Genomic DNA, 16,481 nt, shown 5'->3' on the forward strand with positions numbered 1-16,481 from the left:
GACCCCTCCCCGGCTTTCCCTTTTCTCCTCTCCATGGGTGCCCTGCCATGTTCACTCCCCGAGGATCCCAGGGCACTCACTGATGAGATTTTCAGTGTTCTCTCCCTGCTGACTCTTCACAGACCCCCTGATGTGTCACTCGTCTGTCTCCTGGTCACTCCCGGGTCCCCAATCAATCCCTGGTGCTGCCGCCAGCCAAGGGAGCTGATCACCCAAAGTGGGTGAGGCACCTTCAGCTGCACTCCCTGCCCGCCGCCCCGGAGGGTGGAAGGAATTCGGGATGAACCCCAGGGTGTGTGGAAAAATAGACATCAGCAGAGGATTCTGTCCACAAAGCAGACAGAGGAGTCCTGTGAAAGTAATTTCATTCCTAAAAATGGGAGAGGCCATGGGACATTCCCCATGGGATATCTCCAATTGTTGGAGGACACAGTCTCTTTTTCATCTGAACTTTCCTGGCCACATCTCCCTCTGCTTTCCTCACTGGCTGAAGTTCTTGAGAGCTACAGACTTCCCAGTCCACCTACTGCATACCCACCTTGATATGCTCCCTGCTGTTATATAGCAAACGATATTCATGGCTCTGTTAAGTCTTTGTTGTTCTTCTGGAAGTTCGTGAATTGTGCAGGACCTTGGCTGAGCAGCAGTTTGTGTCATCAATTGATAACATTTTCTGAAACTGATGGTGTCTCCTGTCATTTTCTTATGTACAGGTTCCTGGCCCTATGTCCGAGCAGATTCAGAGCATCTGTTTGTAAAGACACTTTCCTGTTGTTCCTTCCATGGGGTCCCCCGTTTGTGGGACATCCCCCCTGGAGCAGGGTGTCCCCTCTGTGCTGCAGCCCCAGGGCTCGGGCAGAGCTCAGCCAATCAGAGCCCGCGGCGCTGATGACTCACCAGTTGCCAGGCAGACTCGCAGCTCCCCGCGTTCCCCACCTGGACCCACCTGCGCCCCCCCTCGGCCCCATGGCCCCGCGAGGGGAATTTGGGGAGGTGGGAGTGGGGCAGCGCCAAGGCCGGGCCCCCCCGCGCTGTCCTGGCGGGAGCGGCTGCAGTGGGGACCGAGTGCGGGCGGGAGCGGCCAAGAGCCCAGCGCTGCCCCAGCCCGACCTGCCCCAGCTCCATCCCTGCCCCTGCGCTGGGATGCTGTGGGTGTGGGGGGAAGAGGGAGCCGGCAGTGGGTGCTGGGCCTGGGGGCAGGAGGAGAAGGGAAGGAGAAGCAGGCTTGAGGAACAGAATGGTCAAACGATGGATGTGAGAGGAGAGTGTGGGATTGTGCAGGAGAAGGAAAAATAGCAGGAGGAAAAGGAGTGTGAGGAAGAGTAGAGACACAGGAGGAGGAGGAGGAGCAGAAAGAGGAAGCAGCAGAAGGTTCCACCCCTCCCTGTGTCTGCAGCCTCCCCCCCAGCCCCAGGAGCGCTGCTCCCCTCACATGCAGCAGGTGACTGTGGAGGGGGATCCACGATTTTCAGGGGGTGAATCTTGGTGTTTCTGAGCTTTCTTGGGCTAAATGTTGGTGCTTTGGTTTTATGTGGCAGCTGAATCTTTATGTTTTGGAGGAGGTTTTTCCTGAGCTGTGATGTTTAGGGAGTTTTTGTTCTGTGTCTTGAAGTTTGCAGGATTTTTGGGCTGAATCTTGGTGTTTTGTGTCTTAAGAAACCTTGCTTTCCCTGGGGTTTCTTATAGACACAAGATTCCAAATAACTTTCTCCTTGGGCAAGGAGGAACCTCCAGTCCAAGATGCTCTCCTCTTGTTTTTTCCCCAAACCAGGATTTGACATTACCAGGGCGTTGCTGATGGAGGAGGAAAAGCCCCGGAGATGCTGCAGGAGGAGGAGCTGCAAACCCAGCCCAGGGAGCTGCGGGGAGGAAAGAGCCCCCCTGAGCCAGGAAGGCGGGCGGAGATCCAGGCGGAGCTCGGAGCTGGTGGAGAAGCCTCATGGCAGGGAGAAGCCCCACAAGTGCTTGGAATGTGGGAAGGATTTCAGCCGGAGCTCCAGCCTGGTCTGTCATCAGAGGATCCACACTGGGGAGAGGCCCTACGAGTGTGGGGAGTGTGGGAAGAGGTTTCGGACCACTGCCAATCTCCTCGTACATGAGCGGATTCACACAGAGGAGAGGCCCTACCGCTGCCCCAACTGCGGGAAGGGCTTCAAGCAAAACTCCAACCTCACTATGCACCGGCGCATCCACACTGGAGAGAGGCCCTACGAGTGTGGGAAGTGTCAGAAGAGTTTCATACACATGTCTGGCCTGATCGAGCACCAGGTGATCCACACTGGGGAACGGCCCTATGACTGTTTGGAATGTGGGAAGAGCTTTGGGTGGAGCTCTGCCCTGAGAACACACCAGCTCATCCACACTGGGGAGAGGCCCTACGAGTGTCCCCAGTGTGGGAAGAGGTTTCAGACCAGCTCCAGTGTCCTCAGACATGAGCGGATTCACACAGAGGAGAGGCCCTTCCGCTGCCCCGACTGCGGGAAGGGCTTCAAGCGAAACTGCCACCTCACCATGCACCAGCGCATCCACACCGGGGAGAGGCCCTACGAGTGTGGGAAGTGTGGGAAGAGCTTCTCACAGAGCTCAGCCTTGACCACACACCAACGGAGGCACCACTAAGGGAAGCCCTGTGAGTGCCCTGAGTGAGGAAAGAGCTTGGAGTGAGGGAAGAGAGTGAGGGAAGAGCTCAGTGTTACCCGGTGATGTGATGTCATGAAGAATGTGTACCCAATGGGAAATTGTTACCAAAAACAGAGCCCTCTATAAGCCCCATACAAGTCAATCCCTGTATAAACACCTGGTACACGCAATAAAATTGGCTTTGCTCTAAACTCGGATGTCCCCGTCTCTCCATGGTGGATAACCCTGTTGTGGGTGATCTCCGTTGGGTGGGGGAAGGTGCTGGAGGGATTTCTTTCCCTTCTCCTGGTGCTGCCGTGGTTTGGTTGGTAATAAATTCCCTCCCTGTGCCCAGGCCGGGTCTGTTGTCCCCGTGCCGGTGCTCGGGGCGGGATCTCTCCCGTTCCTTCTCTGCACTGCCGGGCCTCTCCTCAGCCAATGAGAGAACGCGGTGGAGAAGAGTCAGCCAATGAGAGCGAGCGGCGCTGATGACTCACCAGTTGCCGGGCAGACCCGCAGCAGGCAGTGTTCCCCACCTGGACCCGCCCTCCCTGCCCAGTGCCGGCCCCGCCGTGGGGTCCCCCCAAGTCCCTCCCCAGTGCCCCCATGAACTGGGCTGGGTTTAACTGGGAAGCTTTACTGGGAACACTGGGAGCAGGGGGCAGGGGCAGAGTGACAGCAGGTCTGGGGGACACTCAATCCCCCCAAAATCAGCGTGGGGATAGAGCCGGGAGGGTGTCCTGGCTGGGCCCGAGGCCACGGGGAGGGGCTGCGGCCGCCGGCGGCTCAGGAGCTCTGTGGGCAGATGTCATGGTTTGACACTGGCACAATGCCAGTGCCCCCATGAAAATGTGATCCCTCCCTTGAATGCTGTGAAGTGGAATCTAGAACAGAGCAAAGCAGGCCCAAGCTTAATAACAGAAAAAAACTTTATTAAACTACTACTACTAAAGAAAAGAGAAAACTAAAGAACGGGAAAAAAAACCACACAGAGATCAAATGAAAACCTTGCAAAACATTCCTCCCCCCACCACCCAACTCCAACAAACCACAGTGAGACACAATCTGGACCCCAATCAGGTTTCCACCCTCCAAACAACCGATACTCAGTCTATCGAGGGAACAGGAGTCTCTCCTGTGCCACAGACTCCCCCAAGAAACACAGCTCCACATCCTGTGCTTCCATGTCACACATGGCACCGCCCGGAGAAAAAGTTTGCCATGGTGACCTTTCTCCTTTCCATGCACAGTGCTCTCACCACCAATGCATGGATGGACAGACTGCTTTTAGGATTTTTCCTTTCAAGGATGCCCTGCCAAGAGGGGAGAAAAACAACAGTTCAGTTTTTCATTGTTTGGGACCACAGTCCCCCCCATTTTCCCCTGGGGCCGAGGGCTCAAGAACAGAGATCTTCTTCTCTTCTCTTTCCTTTCCAGGACAAGGAGGCGCCACCACAAACCCCCTAACTTTTTCTCTGTTCACTCCAATTTTGTCTTTTTCCCAGCTGAAGCAGGTCTCTTGACTCACTGGCATCCTCCCAAAACACAGTCCCTCTTGAAGGAGAAGATTGGTTCAGGTTGTGGCTAACATGGAAAAGTCCAGCCAAAAGCCACTCCTTGTCCCCCTCCCATCCAGAATTCCTCCTTCCAACATCCCATCCCAGGGTCCAAGGTGTCCCTCTTCCTCTCTTTCAAACCGAGGAGGGGAAGGAAAAATTCACAAGTTTCATTTCTCAAGGAAGGGTTAAAAGTCCGAACTCCCAGGGATGGCCCGATGCCTGGACATCCAGCAACTCCCACGCAACTGGGCACCTTGCAGCTTCCCCCCCTCCGCTGACTGCCGCTGTCTCTTTTCTCTCTCCCTCTCGGGAGAGAAACTCTGGGCGGGGGTGAACCGAGACATCCCAGATTTCTTCCACCCTTCCATCTGCAGGGGCCAGCCCGGTTCCAGTCCCTCCACCCTTTGGAGTTACCTCCATCAGGCCATGGGGCTTCACCTCCCCCACCCAGCTCGTGGCTGGGCAGGGGAGGTTTGCACTGCATGCTGACCGGAACCAAAGAGAGCGAGTTCCCCTGGGAATTCTGCTTTCAACCCCTCTGTGTTCTCCGAGGCGTGCCTACTTTCAATTGGTTAATAACTAAATTGACCTCTTCCTTCCGGAAAAAATTCTCTTTCCATGTCAAACCACAACATTCGGGAAAGTCCCGCTTCAGCATTCCTCTGTAAACCCCCTTCTCCCCACCCCTGAGCAGTTCCCATTGGACCTGGCCCCTGGGGTGGTTCTGATGTGCCTTAGCTGGACACTGCCTCTATTGTTTAGACCTTATCTCTTAATTTTGCTGTATAAAACTGTATCTGGGCAATAGCCCGGGGCCTTTGGTCCCTGCTACCGTTCAGGCAATACAATCTCTCTGGACAAGCATACCATTGGTCTCTCTTGGTCTCTTTATCTCGAATCCTAGCGGCGACTGAGGCAACGCTGCAGCTTGGACCGTGCTAACCCAGACGCTGCCTGGTAAGCCCAGGGCAGTGGGACCGCGGAAAACCCCGGCCCTGGAGGGGACAGCTAGCCGGAGGGTTCCGGGGGGCCGGGGAGGGACGGGGGACAGCAGCGAGGAACCCTAAAAAGTAACAAGTGGCGGTCCAAAGAGAAGCAACAAGAAAACAGATTATCCAGAACCACACTTGATCTGTCTCCTCTCACTCCCTGCACTTGGAGAAGGTGCTGGATAAATGACGAAGGACAAGTGTAGGAAATCAGGAAGAACTCTGATTTTACTCCCCGTGTGCTGCCGTGCAGCCTCGGAAAGGAGAGGAGCTTTTGTGCATGGCTGAAGCGTGCGAGTCCTCCGGGAGTTCCACAACCATTCTGAAGCCTTGGACCCAGCTGTTGGTTTTTCCCTGATGCTGCTCAGTTTTGCTTCAGTGTGCCCAAAATAAAAAAGATCACAGGAAACAAATTTAAACATTGTAAAAGACAAGAGCTACAGGTGACAAGACTCTGAAAATTTTTGATAGCCTAGCTTTTTCTTTTATTGAATCTTTTATTAGTAGAGATGTTGCTAACTACTTGTTTACTACTTTTTACCCTCAGGGACCTCTAATTATGCCAGTTTAGTATTTATGATGTCTTTTCAAACCAGTGTACGACAGAACAGTGCAATCAAAAGCGGTTTTCTATCCCAAGGAGACTGAAACATTCATTTCTCTCTCCCAAGAAGACTAAAGCCTGTGGGTTTAGTGTCACATCCCACAGAGCTCGGGCCTGGAGCGCTGCTGCCGCGGCCGAGCGCAGCCCCGGGGCCGCTGTGCGGGTGCATTGGAAGGGCACGGACACAATGGCAGCGCCGTGTGTCTTTGTGCTCCAGGTTTGCGCTGCCCGTGCGGGCGGAGCGGGGCTGGCGGGAGCCGCGCTCCCCTCAGAGCCCCTGAGGGCGGCAGCGATGGCGGCGCCGCTCCCTCAGCGCCCGGCCCCGGCCCCGGCGGGCGGGGAGCCCTCGGCAGCGCCCGGCCGGCAGCAGGGAGCGAGCCCCGGCCCGGCCGCTGTGCCCTGGCGCCGCAGGGGCGAGGGGAGAGCCGCAGGAGCCGCTGCCTCGGGCCCTGCCCCGGGCTGGGGGCAGCGGCCGGGCCCCGGCCCCGCGGCAGCGCAGGAGGCTCTGGCGGTGCCGCTTCTCCAGCTCGGCCCGGTGCCCGGGCACGGCCCCGGCCTCGGGGCTGCCCCTGCCCCGCTCGGCTGCCCGTGCCCTGCCCGGCCGCCGAGGCCGCGCTCGCTGCCCCCGGGTGCCGCTGCTGCGGGCAGGGCCGAGCCCCGGGGCCCGGGCACAGCCCTGCGGGACACCCCTGCTCCCCGGGCTGCCGCGGCTCCTGGAGCCGCTGCCCACGAGCCCCCGGCACGGCCGTGCGGCCAATTCCTCGTGCCCTGGGCAGCGCAGCCCGCACGGCCAGGGCTCGGCACTGCGGGGCTGGGCTGCCGTGGGCCAGCGGGGCCAAAGCCTCGCAGGGCTCGGGGCACAGCAGGGCCCGCCAGGACACCGCTCCGGGGATGCTCCCGGCCAGCTCCTGCCCGAGCCCCCGGAACCCGGGCTGGCTCTGTGCGCTCCGGCAGCCACGACGGGACCGGCCAACAGCCGGGGACTGGGCTTTGCCCACAGCTGAACCTGCAGAGCTGCAAGCTCTGCCCTGCACGCTGTTACAGCCACGGCAGGGACCAGGCAAAGGAGGAAGGAGGAGCCTCTTTTCCTTCAGCTCCCATGGGGAAAGTTTATTCGAGGTGCAGAGAGCGGGATAAAAAAGAGCCACTCACCCTCGTTTGCAAGGGGTTTTGCTCAGATCCACGTCAGGCGGTGGGCACAAACAGCAAAGAAACAGGGAATCCTCAGGGCAGGAGTGAGAGGATTATATCAACACTGTGGGACCATCAGGATCAGGAAAGGCACAGGGGACAATGGGGCAACCTGGATTAGGAGATTTCCAAGTGGGGGTTCCAATCAGGGGTTGGCTAAGGGGCTGAGTGGCAGGGAACAGTCAGGATAAAGTGGCAGAGTTGCCTGGAAAGGCAGGGAAGGGACTGGGACAAAGGGAGGGGAATAACTTGAGCGAAGGTATAAAAGGGAGTGTACAACGATGGGGAAAAAAAATTACTTGAGGGAAACGTTGCGGGATAACAGAATGAACCAGTTAACAATAACTTAATGAAATAAACATAAACTGCAACAGGTTCCCCTATGCTCCAGTGCCGTTGGGGTGCCGGGGCTGGCTCTTTAAAACAAGGAACATGGTGTCATGGCCCTTTGTGATGTGGGCCGTGATGGTGGCCGGAGACCCTTGTGACATCAGGGAGCCCCGCCCGGGCTGAGGGTCTCCAAGGGGCACAGAGCCCTGGGGTGCCCAGTCCCAGGAGAGCCGCTCTCTGAGGAGGACGCAGCTCCCTGGCTCTGTCTGCGCCAGACGCCGACAGCGACAGCGGCCGACAGCGACAGACAGAGACAGCGACAAGGACAAAGCCAACTCCACCTCCCGGTCCCACAGCACCTTGCCCAGCTGGCTGGAAGCCACCAGCGAGCTGTGGTCAGGGGCAGTGGGCAGCTCAGTCCTGCCACTGTCACAGACTGAGGAGGAGCAGAGGCCCTTCGCTGAGATGGACCGTGAACTTTCCCGGAGAGAAGATGTGAATGAGACCCACCAGAGAGAAGTTCCAGGAGACCAAGAAGTGTCCCAGCATGGAGCCTGGTGCAGCCAAGATCTGTACCAAGGCCAGGTACGTGTGGGAGTTTGGGAAGTTTCCCAGTCCAGAGGGGGGACACACCAAGAGCTCAATGAAGGGGAAGAAACCATCAGAGCTCAGGAGCTGTCCCAGTGGGAGGAGGACAGTGAGATGTACCAAGAGGGGTGGGAGAGGGAAGAATGTGTGACAACCCAAGAGATTTCCCAGTGGGGAATAGATGTGAGTGGGCGGCAGGAGATGGGATGGGGAGAAGACGAGAGGTGCCACGAGCTGTCCCTGCAGAGAGATCTGTGTGTCCCAGAGGATTCCAAAGGGGATGATGCCCAAGAGCATTCCCAGAGGGAAGGTGAGAGGTACCAAGACCTCTCAGCATGGGGACAAGGTGTGCACTCCCAGCTGTCCCAATGGGAAGACAGGAGAGAGCTGGAATTGTCCCAAGTGAGAGACAGCAGTGGCAGGGAGCTGTGCCAAGGACCAGACGCTGCAGCCCAAGAGCTGCCCCGGTGGGACGATGTGAGTGAGCGAAAGCTGTCCCAAAGGGGGGAAGATGTGAGCAGGCAGGAGCTGTCCCAATGGGGACACAACATCAGCTCTGAGATCTGGGACAGACCCTTGTGCCCAGTGAGGGACGAGGAGCCTCAGCCTTGTCCCCCAGAGGGGCCCAGCTCTGCCAGCCCCGCGGGCACAGAGGTGGCAGCAGAGGCAGTGCCTGCCCTGACCAGCGCCTCTCCTTCCCTGCAGAGTCCCACGGAGGCCGAGCCGGCAGCTGCTGCCCCGGCTGGAGCTGCTGAGGAGGACGAGGAGCCCTCTGAGCCTCTCCTGTCCCAAGGGGAAGATTTGGGAAACCAAGAGCTGCTCCCTTGGGAGGACGATGTCAGCTCCAGTTCTTTGGAGAACCCACTGGGCTCAGTGAAGGAGGAGAAGAACACCCAGACTTGTTCCTCATCCAGTGACGAGGAGCTGTCCCAGGTCGAAGAGGCCATCGAGCTCCCTCCAGGGGACAGCAACACTGACCCAGAGCTGTCCTCAGTGGAAGAGGCAATTGAGGACATCCCATGGGACAGCACAAGTGACCAGGAGCTGTCCCCAGTGAAAGAGTCCCTTGAGGGCATTCCAGAGGACAGCACAAGAGAGAAGGAGCTGTCCTCAGTGGAAGAGGACGTCGAGGTTGTTCCAGAGGACAGCAGAAATGAGCAAGAGCTGTCCTCCGTGGAAGAGGCCATCAACAACATTCCAGAGGACAGCACAAGAGACAAGGAGCTGTCCTTAGTGGAAGAGGCAAGTGATGATTTTGCATGGGACAGCACAAGTGACCCAGAGCTGTCCTCCGTGGAAGAGGCCCTCGAGAACATTCCAGAGGACAGCACAAGCGACCAGGAGCTGTCCTCAGGGGAAAAAACCATCAAGATTTTTCCAAAGGATGGTACAAGTGCCGAGGAGTTGTCCCCAGTGGAAGAGGCCATTGAGAACATTCCAGAGGACAGCACAAGTGATCAGGAGCTGTCCTCAGTGGAAGAGGCCATCGAGGTTGCTCCAGAAGAGAGCACAAGTGACCAGGAGCTGTCCTCAGTGGAAGAAGACATCGAGGTTGCTCCAGAAGAGAGCACAAGTGACCAGGAGCTGTCCTCAGTGGAAGAGGCCATCGAGAACATTCCAGAGGACAGTGAGAGTGACCAGGAGCTGTCCTCAGTGGAAGAAGACATAGAGAACATTCCAGAGGACAGCATGAGTGACCAGAAGCTGTCCTCAGTGGAAGAAGACATCGAGAACATTCCAGAGGACAGTGAGAGTGACCAGGAGCTGTCCTCAGTGGAAGAAGACATCGAGAACATTCCCGAGGACAGTATGAGTGACCAGGAGCTGTCCCCAGTGGAAGAGGACATTGAGGTCTCTGAAGGGGACAGCACGAGAGAGGAGAAGCTGTCCCCTGCAGTCGAGGACATCATGGTCTCTTCAGGGTACAGTCTGATTGCTGAGGGGCAGTCCAAAGTGGAATTGGCCAGCAAGCTTAGTCCCGAGGACAGCACAGCTCTTCCCCCAGAGGGGCCCAGCTCTGCCAGCCCCGTGGGCACAGAGGTGACAGCAGAGGCAGCCCCTGCCCTGCCCAGCGCCTCCCCTGCCCCAGGCAGTCCCACGAAGGCCGAGCCGGGAGCTGCTGCCCCGTCCGGAGCTGCTGAGGAGGCAGCAGTGTGGTCAGGGCTGGCAGTGCAGGAGAGGATGGATGGCTCCGATGAGGAAAACAAAAGTTGGCAGTTCTTGCATGACCTGGAGCCTTTCCTGCTTGGAGACCCTGAGCTGTCCCAGGAAGCGTCCTACAGTGAAGAATGCACGGAGGATGATCTGCCCCACGGGGAAGTCACGAGTTACCACCAACACTTTGACTGGGAAAAATATTTGGACCAAGACCTGTCCCAGGGAGAAGTCAGCAGCTCCCAAGACCCCTCGGACTGGGAAGAATGCATTGAGCAAGTGCTGTCCGGAGGAGATGTCGTCAGCTATGCAGAAATTTCAGACTGGGAAGAATACGTTGGCCAAAACGTTTCCAGAGGGAATGGCAGCAGACCCTCAGGACTCTCCAACTGGGAAAATGACAGCAACACGGGGCTCGTGCAGGAGAACTGGCCCAAGCATGTGATCTTGGCCAAGCCCTTGTACCCAGAGGATGACGAGTGGGACGATGTGAGCCTCCTGGAGCTGCCCCCAGAACAGGACAAAGAAAAGAATGTGGACAAGTGGAAAGTTTTTGTGTCAGAGGGGCTCGCAGTGCCCGTCCCTCGGGAGGCCTGGGCTGAGTGCCCGGCACAGGAGCCGTGCAGCCGAGGGCCGGCGCCTGCCCCGCACAGCCCCCCCAGCCCCCGGCCTGCCCGGCTGGGAGCCCAGGCCCTCCGCGGGCAGCCGGCTGCCCCCAGGAAACGTCCCTCCCGCTTCAGGCGGGCGCTGCGGGCGCTGCGGGGGCTGTTCCGCTGTCCCTGCCTCAGGCCATGCTCTGAGGACTGAAAGAGACACAGAGAAAGGTGAAGAAGATGAGGGGAAGGAAGGTGAAGAACAGGAAGAAGATGAAGATGACTTCTCCTGCCAGTCCCGCTCCTCTGTGTCGGAGCAGCGGCTGTCCGGTTCGGCTCGAGGGGCTCAGAGATTGCTGCTGCAGCTCCTCCAAGCCAGGGAAGAGAAAAGCCTTTGGATGGGCCAAGCAAGCCAAGCAAAACCCAACCAGGCAGAGCCACGAAGGCCTGGGCAGTGGGGCTTGGAAAATGCCCACCCAAAGAGCCCAAAGCTCCCCCATCCCTGCCCCGCACACACCCGGCCCCGGGCTGGAAGGTGCAGCAACCACTTCTGGGGCACAAAGCAGAGGCTCCTGGAACTGACTCTGAGCACAAACCGCTCCAGGACAATGGCAAAGACGACAAAGACAAAGATGAAGACAAAGACACAGAAAAAGAGGGCAAAGACGACATAGCAGATGAAGAAGATGAAGACTGTGAAGAAGATGAAGACAATGAAGAAGGTGAAGACAAATAGGATGAAGAAGATGAAGACAGCAAAGAGGAAGAAGACAAAGATGAAGACTAAAAAGACAAGACATAGAATGATTATTTAAGAGTAGATAGAAGAAGTATAGTAATAAGAATTTAGAAATACTTAGAAGAGTACTAGGAATGGGAATTTCAATATATGCAGAAGAAAAAGTATAGGAATAGGAATAAGAATTTCAAAATATGTCGAAGAAGAATAGGAATAGGAATAAGAATATAAAAATACATAGAAGTAGCAAAGAAGAAGAAGAATAGTAAAGAGTAGGAAAAGAACCATAAGAAGAATAAGAATAGAAAAGTGAAGAGAAAATTGAAGGAATAAGGAAAACTAGCAATTAATTTATTTTTATTACATATTGTATATTTCTATAACAGTTATGGAATAAAAACATTACTCTACATTATGTTGTAATCACAATGTGGTCGAGAACAGATCAAAGCAGACTGAAGCTTAAGAACAAGGGAAAAACTTTATTAAGCTACTACTATTATGCTACTATAAAATAAAAAAAGAAAGGAAAAAAAAAATACGCACAAAATTTAAAATGAAGACATTTTCAAACATTCAGAATCTTACCACCTAACTTGAACAAAGTACAGTGAGACATAACATGGACCATAATCGGTTCCCACTCTCTAGATAATTAATAAAAAGAGAGAGTTCTCCTGGGAATTCTCCTTTTAACACCTCTCTGTTCACAGAGGCGTGTCCACCTTCAAGTGGTCAGTATCCAAACTGACCTCTTCTTTCCAATAAAATTCTTTTTCCTCATCAAACCACGACAGGATCTCAATCAGGGAGTGGCCCAGGGGCTGAGTGGCAGGGAACATTCAGGAAAAAGTGGCAGGGTTGCCTGGACAGGCAGGGAAGGGACTGGGACAAAGGGAGGGGAATAATTGAGGGACACCTTTAAAGGGAGTGTGCAACATAGGGAAAAAAAACAACTAGGTAAAACCATGGGAAGTCAAAAAAATGTACCACTTAACAATAACTTAATGAAATAAACATAAACTGCAACAGGTTCCTGTCTGCTCCAGTGCTGTTGGGGTGCCGGGGGTGGCCCTTTGTGACACGGCACATGGTGTCACGGCCCTTTGTGATGTGGGACGTGGTGGTGGCCAGAGACCCTTGTGACATCAGGGAGCCCCGCCCGGGCTGAGGGTCTCCAAGGGGCGCAGAGCCCTGGGGTGCCCAGTCCCAGGAGAGCCGCTCTCTGAGGAGGACGCAGCTCCCTGGCTCTGTCTGCGCCAGACGCCGACAGCGACAGCGGCCGACAGCGACAGACAGAGACAGCGACGAGGATAAAGCCAACTCCACCTCCCGGTCCCACAGCACCTTGCCCAGCTGGCTGGAATCCACCAGTGAGCTGTGGTCAGGGGCAGTGGGCAGCTCAGTCCTGCCACTGTCACAGACTGAGGAGGAGGAGAGGCTCTTCGTGAAAATGGACCGAGAGCTTTCCCCTAGAGAAGATGTGGAAGAGACCCGCAGGAGAGGAGTTCCAGGAGCCCAAGAAATGTCCCGGTGGGGAGCCTGGAGCAGCCAAGAGCTGTACCAAGGCCAGGTACGTGTGGGAGTTTGGGAAGTTTCCCAGTCCAGAGGGGAGACAAACCAAGAGCTCAATGAAGGGGAAGAAACCATCAGAGCTCAGGAGCTGTCCCAGTGGGAGGAGGACAGTGAGATGTACCAAGAGGGGTGGGAGAGGGAAGAATGTGTGACAACCCAAGAGATTTCCCAGTGGAAAATAAATGTGAGTGGGCGGTAGGAGATGGGATGGGGAGAAGACGAGAGGTGCCACGAGCTGTCCCTGCAGAGAGATCTGAGTGTCCCAGAGGATTCCCAAGGGGATGATGCCCAAGAGCATTCCCAGAGGGAAGGTGAGAGGTACCAAGACCTCTCAGCATGGGGACAAGGTGTACACTCCCACATGTCTCAATGGGAAGACAGGAGAGAGCTGGAATTGTCCCAAGTGAGAGACAGCAGTGGCAGGGAGCTGTGCCAAGGACCAGACGCTGCAGCCCAAGAGCTGCCCCAGTGGGACGATGTGAGTGAGCGAAAGCTGTCCCAAAGGGGGGAAGATGTGAGCAGGCAGGAGCTGTCCCAATGGGGACACAACATCAGCTCTGAGATCTGGGACAGACCCTTGTGCCCAGTGAGGGACGAGGAGCCTCAGCCTTGTCCCCCAGAGGGGCCCAGCTCTGCCAGCCCCGCGGGCACAGAGGTGGCAGCAGAGGCAGTGCCTGCCCTGACCAGCGCCTCTCCTTCCCTGCAGAGTCCCACGGAGGCCGAGCCGGCAGCTGCTGCCCCGGCTGGAGCTGCTGAGGAGGACGAGGAGCCCTCTGAGCCTCTCCTGTCCCAAGGGGAAGATTTGGGAAACCAAGAGCTGCTCCCTTGGGAGGACGATGTCAGCTCCAGTTCTTTGGAGAACCCACTGGGCTCAGTGAAGGAGGAGAAGAACACCCAGACTTGTTCCTCATCCAGTGACGAGGAGCTGTCCCAGGTCGAAGAGGCCATCGAGCTCCCTCCAGGGGACAGCAACACTGACCCAGAGCTGTCCTCAGTGGAAGAGGCAATTGAGGACATCCCATGGGACAGCACAAGTGACCAGGAGCTGTCCCCAGTGAAAGAGTCCCTTGAGGGCATTCCAGAGGACAGCACAAGAGAGAAGGAGCTGTCCTCAGTGGAAGAGGACGTCGAGGTTGTTCCAGAGGACAGCAGAAATGAGCAAGAGCTGTCCTCCGTGGAAGAGGCCATCAACAACATTCCAGAGGACAGCACAAGAGACAAGGAGCTGTCCTTAGTGGAAGAGGCAAGTGATGATTTTGCATGGGACAGCACAAGTGACCCAGAGCTGTCCTCCGTGGAAGAGGCCCTCGAGAACATTCCAGAGGACAGCACAAGCGACCAGGAGCTGTCCTCAGGGGAAAAAACCATCAAGATTTTTCCAAAGGATGGTACAAGTGCCGAGGAGTTGTCCCCAGTGGAAGAGGCCATTGAGAACATTCCAGAGGACAGCACAAGTGATCAGGAGCTGTCCTCAGTGGAAGAGGCCATCGAGGTTGCTCCAGAAGAGAGCACAAGTGACCAGGAGCTGTCCTCAGTGGAAGAAGACATCGAGGTTGCTCCAGAAGAGAGCACAAGTGACCAGGAGCTGTCCTCAGTGGAAGAGGCCATCGAGAACATTCCAGAGGACAGTGAGAGTGACCAGGAGCTGTCCTCAGTGGAAGAAGACATAGAGAACATTCCAGAGGACAGCATGAGTGACCAGAAGCTGTCCTCAGTGGAAGAAGACATCGAGAACATTCCAGAGGACAGTGAGAGTGACCAGGAGCTGTCCTCAGTGGAAGAAGACATCGAGAACATTCCCGAGGACAGTATGAGTGACCAGGAGCTGTCCCCAGTGGAAGAGGACATTGAGGTCTCTGAAGGGAACAGCACAAGAGAGGAGAAGCTGTCCCCTGCAGGAGAGGACATCATGCTCTCTTCAGGGTACAGTCTGATTGCTGAGGGGCAGTCCAAAGTGGAATTGGCCAGCAAGCTTAGTCCCGAGGACAGCACGGCTCTTCCCCCAGAGGGGCCCAGCTCTGCCAGCCCCGTGGGCACAGAGGTGGCAGCAGAGGCAGCCCCTGCCCTGCCCAGCGCCTCCCCTGCCCCAGGCAGTCCCACGAAGGCCGAGCCGGGAGCTGCTGCCCCGTCCGGAGCTGCTGAGGAGGCAGCAGTGTGGTCACGGCTGGCAGTGCAGGAGAGGATGGATGGCTCCGATGAGGAAAACAAAAGTTGGCAGTTCTTGCATGACCTGGAGCCTTTCCTGCTTGGAGACCCTGAGCTGTCCCAGGAAGCGTCCTACAGTGAAGAATGCACGGAGGATGATCTGCCCCACGGGGAAGTCACGAGTTACCACCAACACTTTGACTGGGAAAAATATTTGGACCAAGACCTGTCCCAGGGAGAAGTCAGCAGCTCCCAAGACCCCTCGGACTGGGAAGAATGCATTGAGCAAGTGCTGTCCGGAGGAGATGTCGTCAGCTATGCAGAAATTTCAGACTGGGAAGAATACGTTGGCCAAAACGTTTCCAGAGGGAATGGCAGCAGACCCTCAGGACTCTCCAACTGGGAAAATGACAGCAACACGGGGCTCGTGCAGGAGAACTGGCCCAAGCATGTGATCTTGGCCAAGCCCTTGTACCCAGAGGATGACGAGTGGGACAATGTGAGCCTCCTGGAGCTGCCCCCAGAACAGGACAAAGAAAAGAATGTGGACAAGTGGAAAGTTTTTGTGTCAGAGGGGCTCGCAGTGCCCGTCCCTCGGGAGGCCTGGGCTGAGTGCCCGGCACAGGAGCCGTGCAGCCGAGGGCCGGCGCCTGCCCCGCACAGCCCCCCCAGCCCCCGGCCTGCCCGGCTGGGAGCCCAGGCCCTCCGCGGGCAGCCGGCTGCCCCCAGGAAACGTCCCTCCCGCTTCAGGCGGGCGCTGCGGGCGCTGCGGGGGCTGTTCCGCTGTCCCTGCCTCAGGCCATGCTCTGAGGACTGAAAGAGACACAGAGAAAGGTGAAGAAGATGAGGGGAAGGAAGGTGAAGAACAGGAAGAAGATGAAGATGACTTCTCCTGCCAGTCCCGCTCCTCTGTGTCGGAGCAGCGGCTGTCCGGTTCGGCTCGAGGGGCTCAGAGATTGCTGCTGCAGCTCCTCCAAGCCAGGGAAGAGAAAAGCCTTTGGATGGGCCAAGCAAGCCAAGCAAAACCCAACCAGGCAGAGCCACGAAGGCCTGGGCAGTGGGGCTTGGAAAATGCCCACCCAAAGAGCCCAAAGCTCCCCCATCCCTGCCCCGCACACACCCGGCCCCGGGCTGGAAGGTGCAGCAACCACTTCTGGGGCACAAAGCAGAGGCTCCTGGAACTGACTCTGAGCACAAACCGCTCCAGGACAATGGCAAAGACGACAAAGACAAAGATGAAGACAAAGACACAGAAAAAGAGGGCAAAGACGACATAGCAGATGAAGAAGATGAAGACTGTGAAGAAGATGAAGACAATGAAGAAGGTGAAGACAAATAGGATGAAGAAGATGAAGACAGCAAAGAGGAAGAAGACAAAGATGAAGACTAAAAAGA

At 56.4% G+C, this 16,481-nt stretch overlaps 2 protein-coding genes across 2 annotated transcripts in view; one reads left to right on the forward strand and one right to left on the reverse strand.

The window, feature by feature from the left end:
- The window catches only part of LOC146764273 (uncharacterized), a 189,633-nt gene that overhangs the window by 91,143 nt on the left and 82,009 nt on the right, over positions 1–16,481 (reverse strand). The gene's annotated exons all lie outside the window — the stretch shown is intronic.
- On the forward strand, positions 1,724–2,826 carry LOC146764276 (uncharacterized). The gene has a single exon (XM_085565328.1). The coding sequence runs from the start codon at positions 1,741–1,743 to the stop codon at positions 2,617–2,619; it is 879 nt and encodes a 292-aa protein (XP_085421454.1). The 5' UTR covers positions 1,724–1,740; the 3' UTR covers positions 2,620–2,826.

Source organism: Lonchura striata, chromosome 35 (genome assembly GCF_050655825.1).
Source record: "Lonchura striata isolate lonStrDom1 chromosome 35, ASM5065582v1, whole genome shotgun sequence".
Taxonomy (NCBI): Eukaryota; Metazoa; Chordata; class Aves; order Passeriformes; family Estrildidae; genus Lonchura; species Lonchura striata.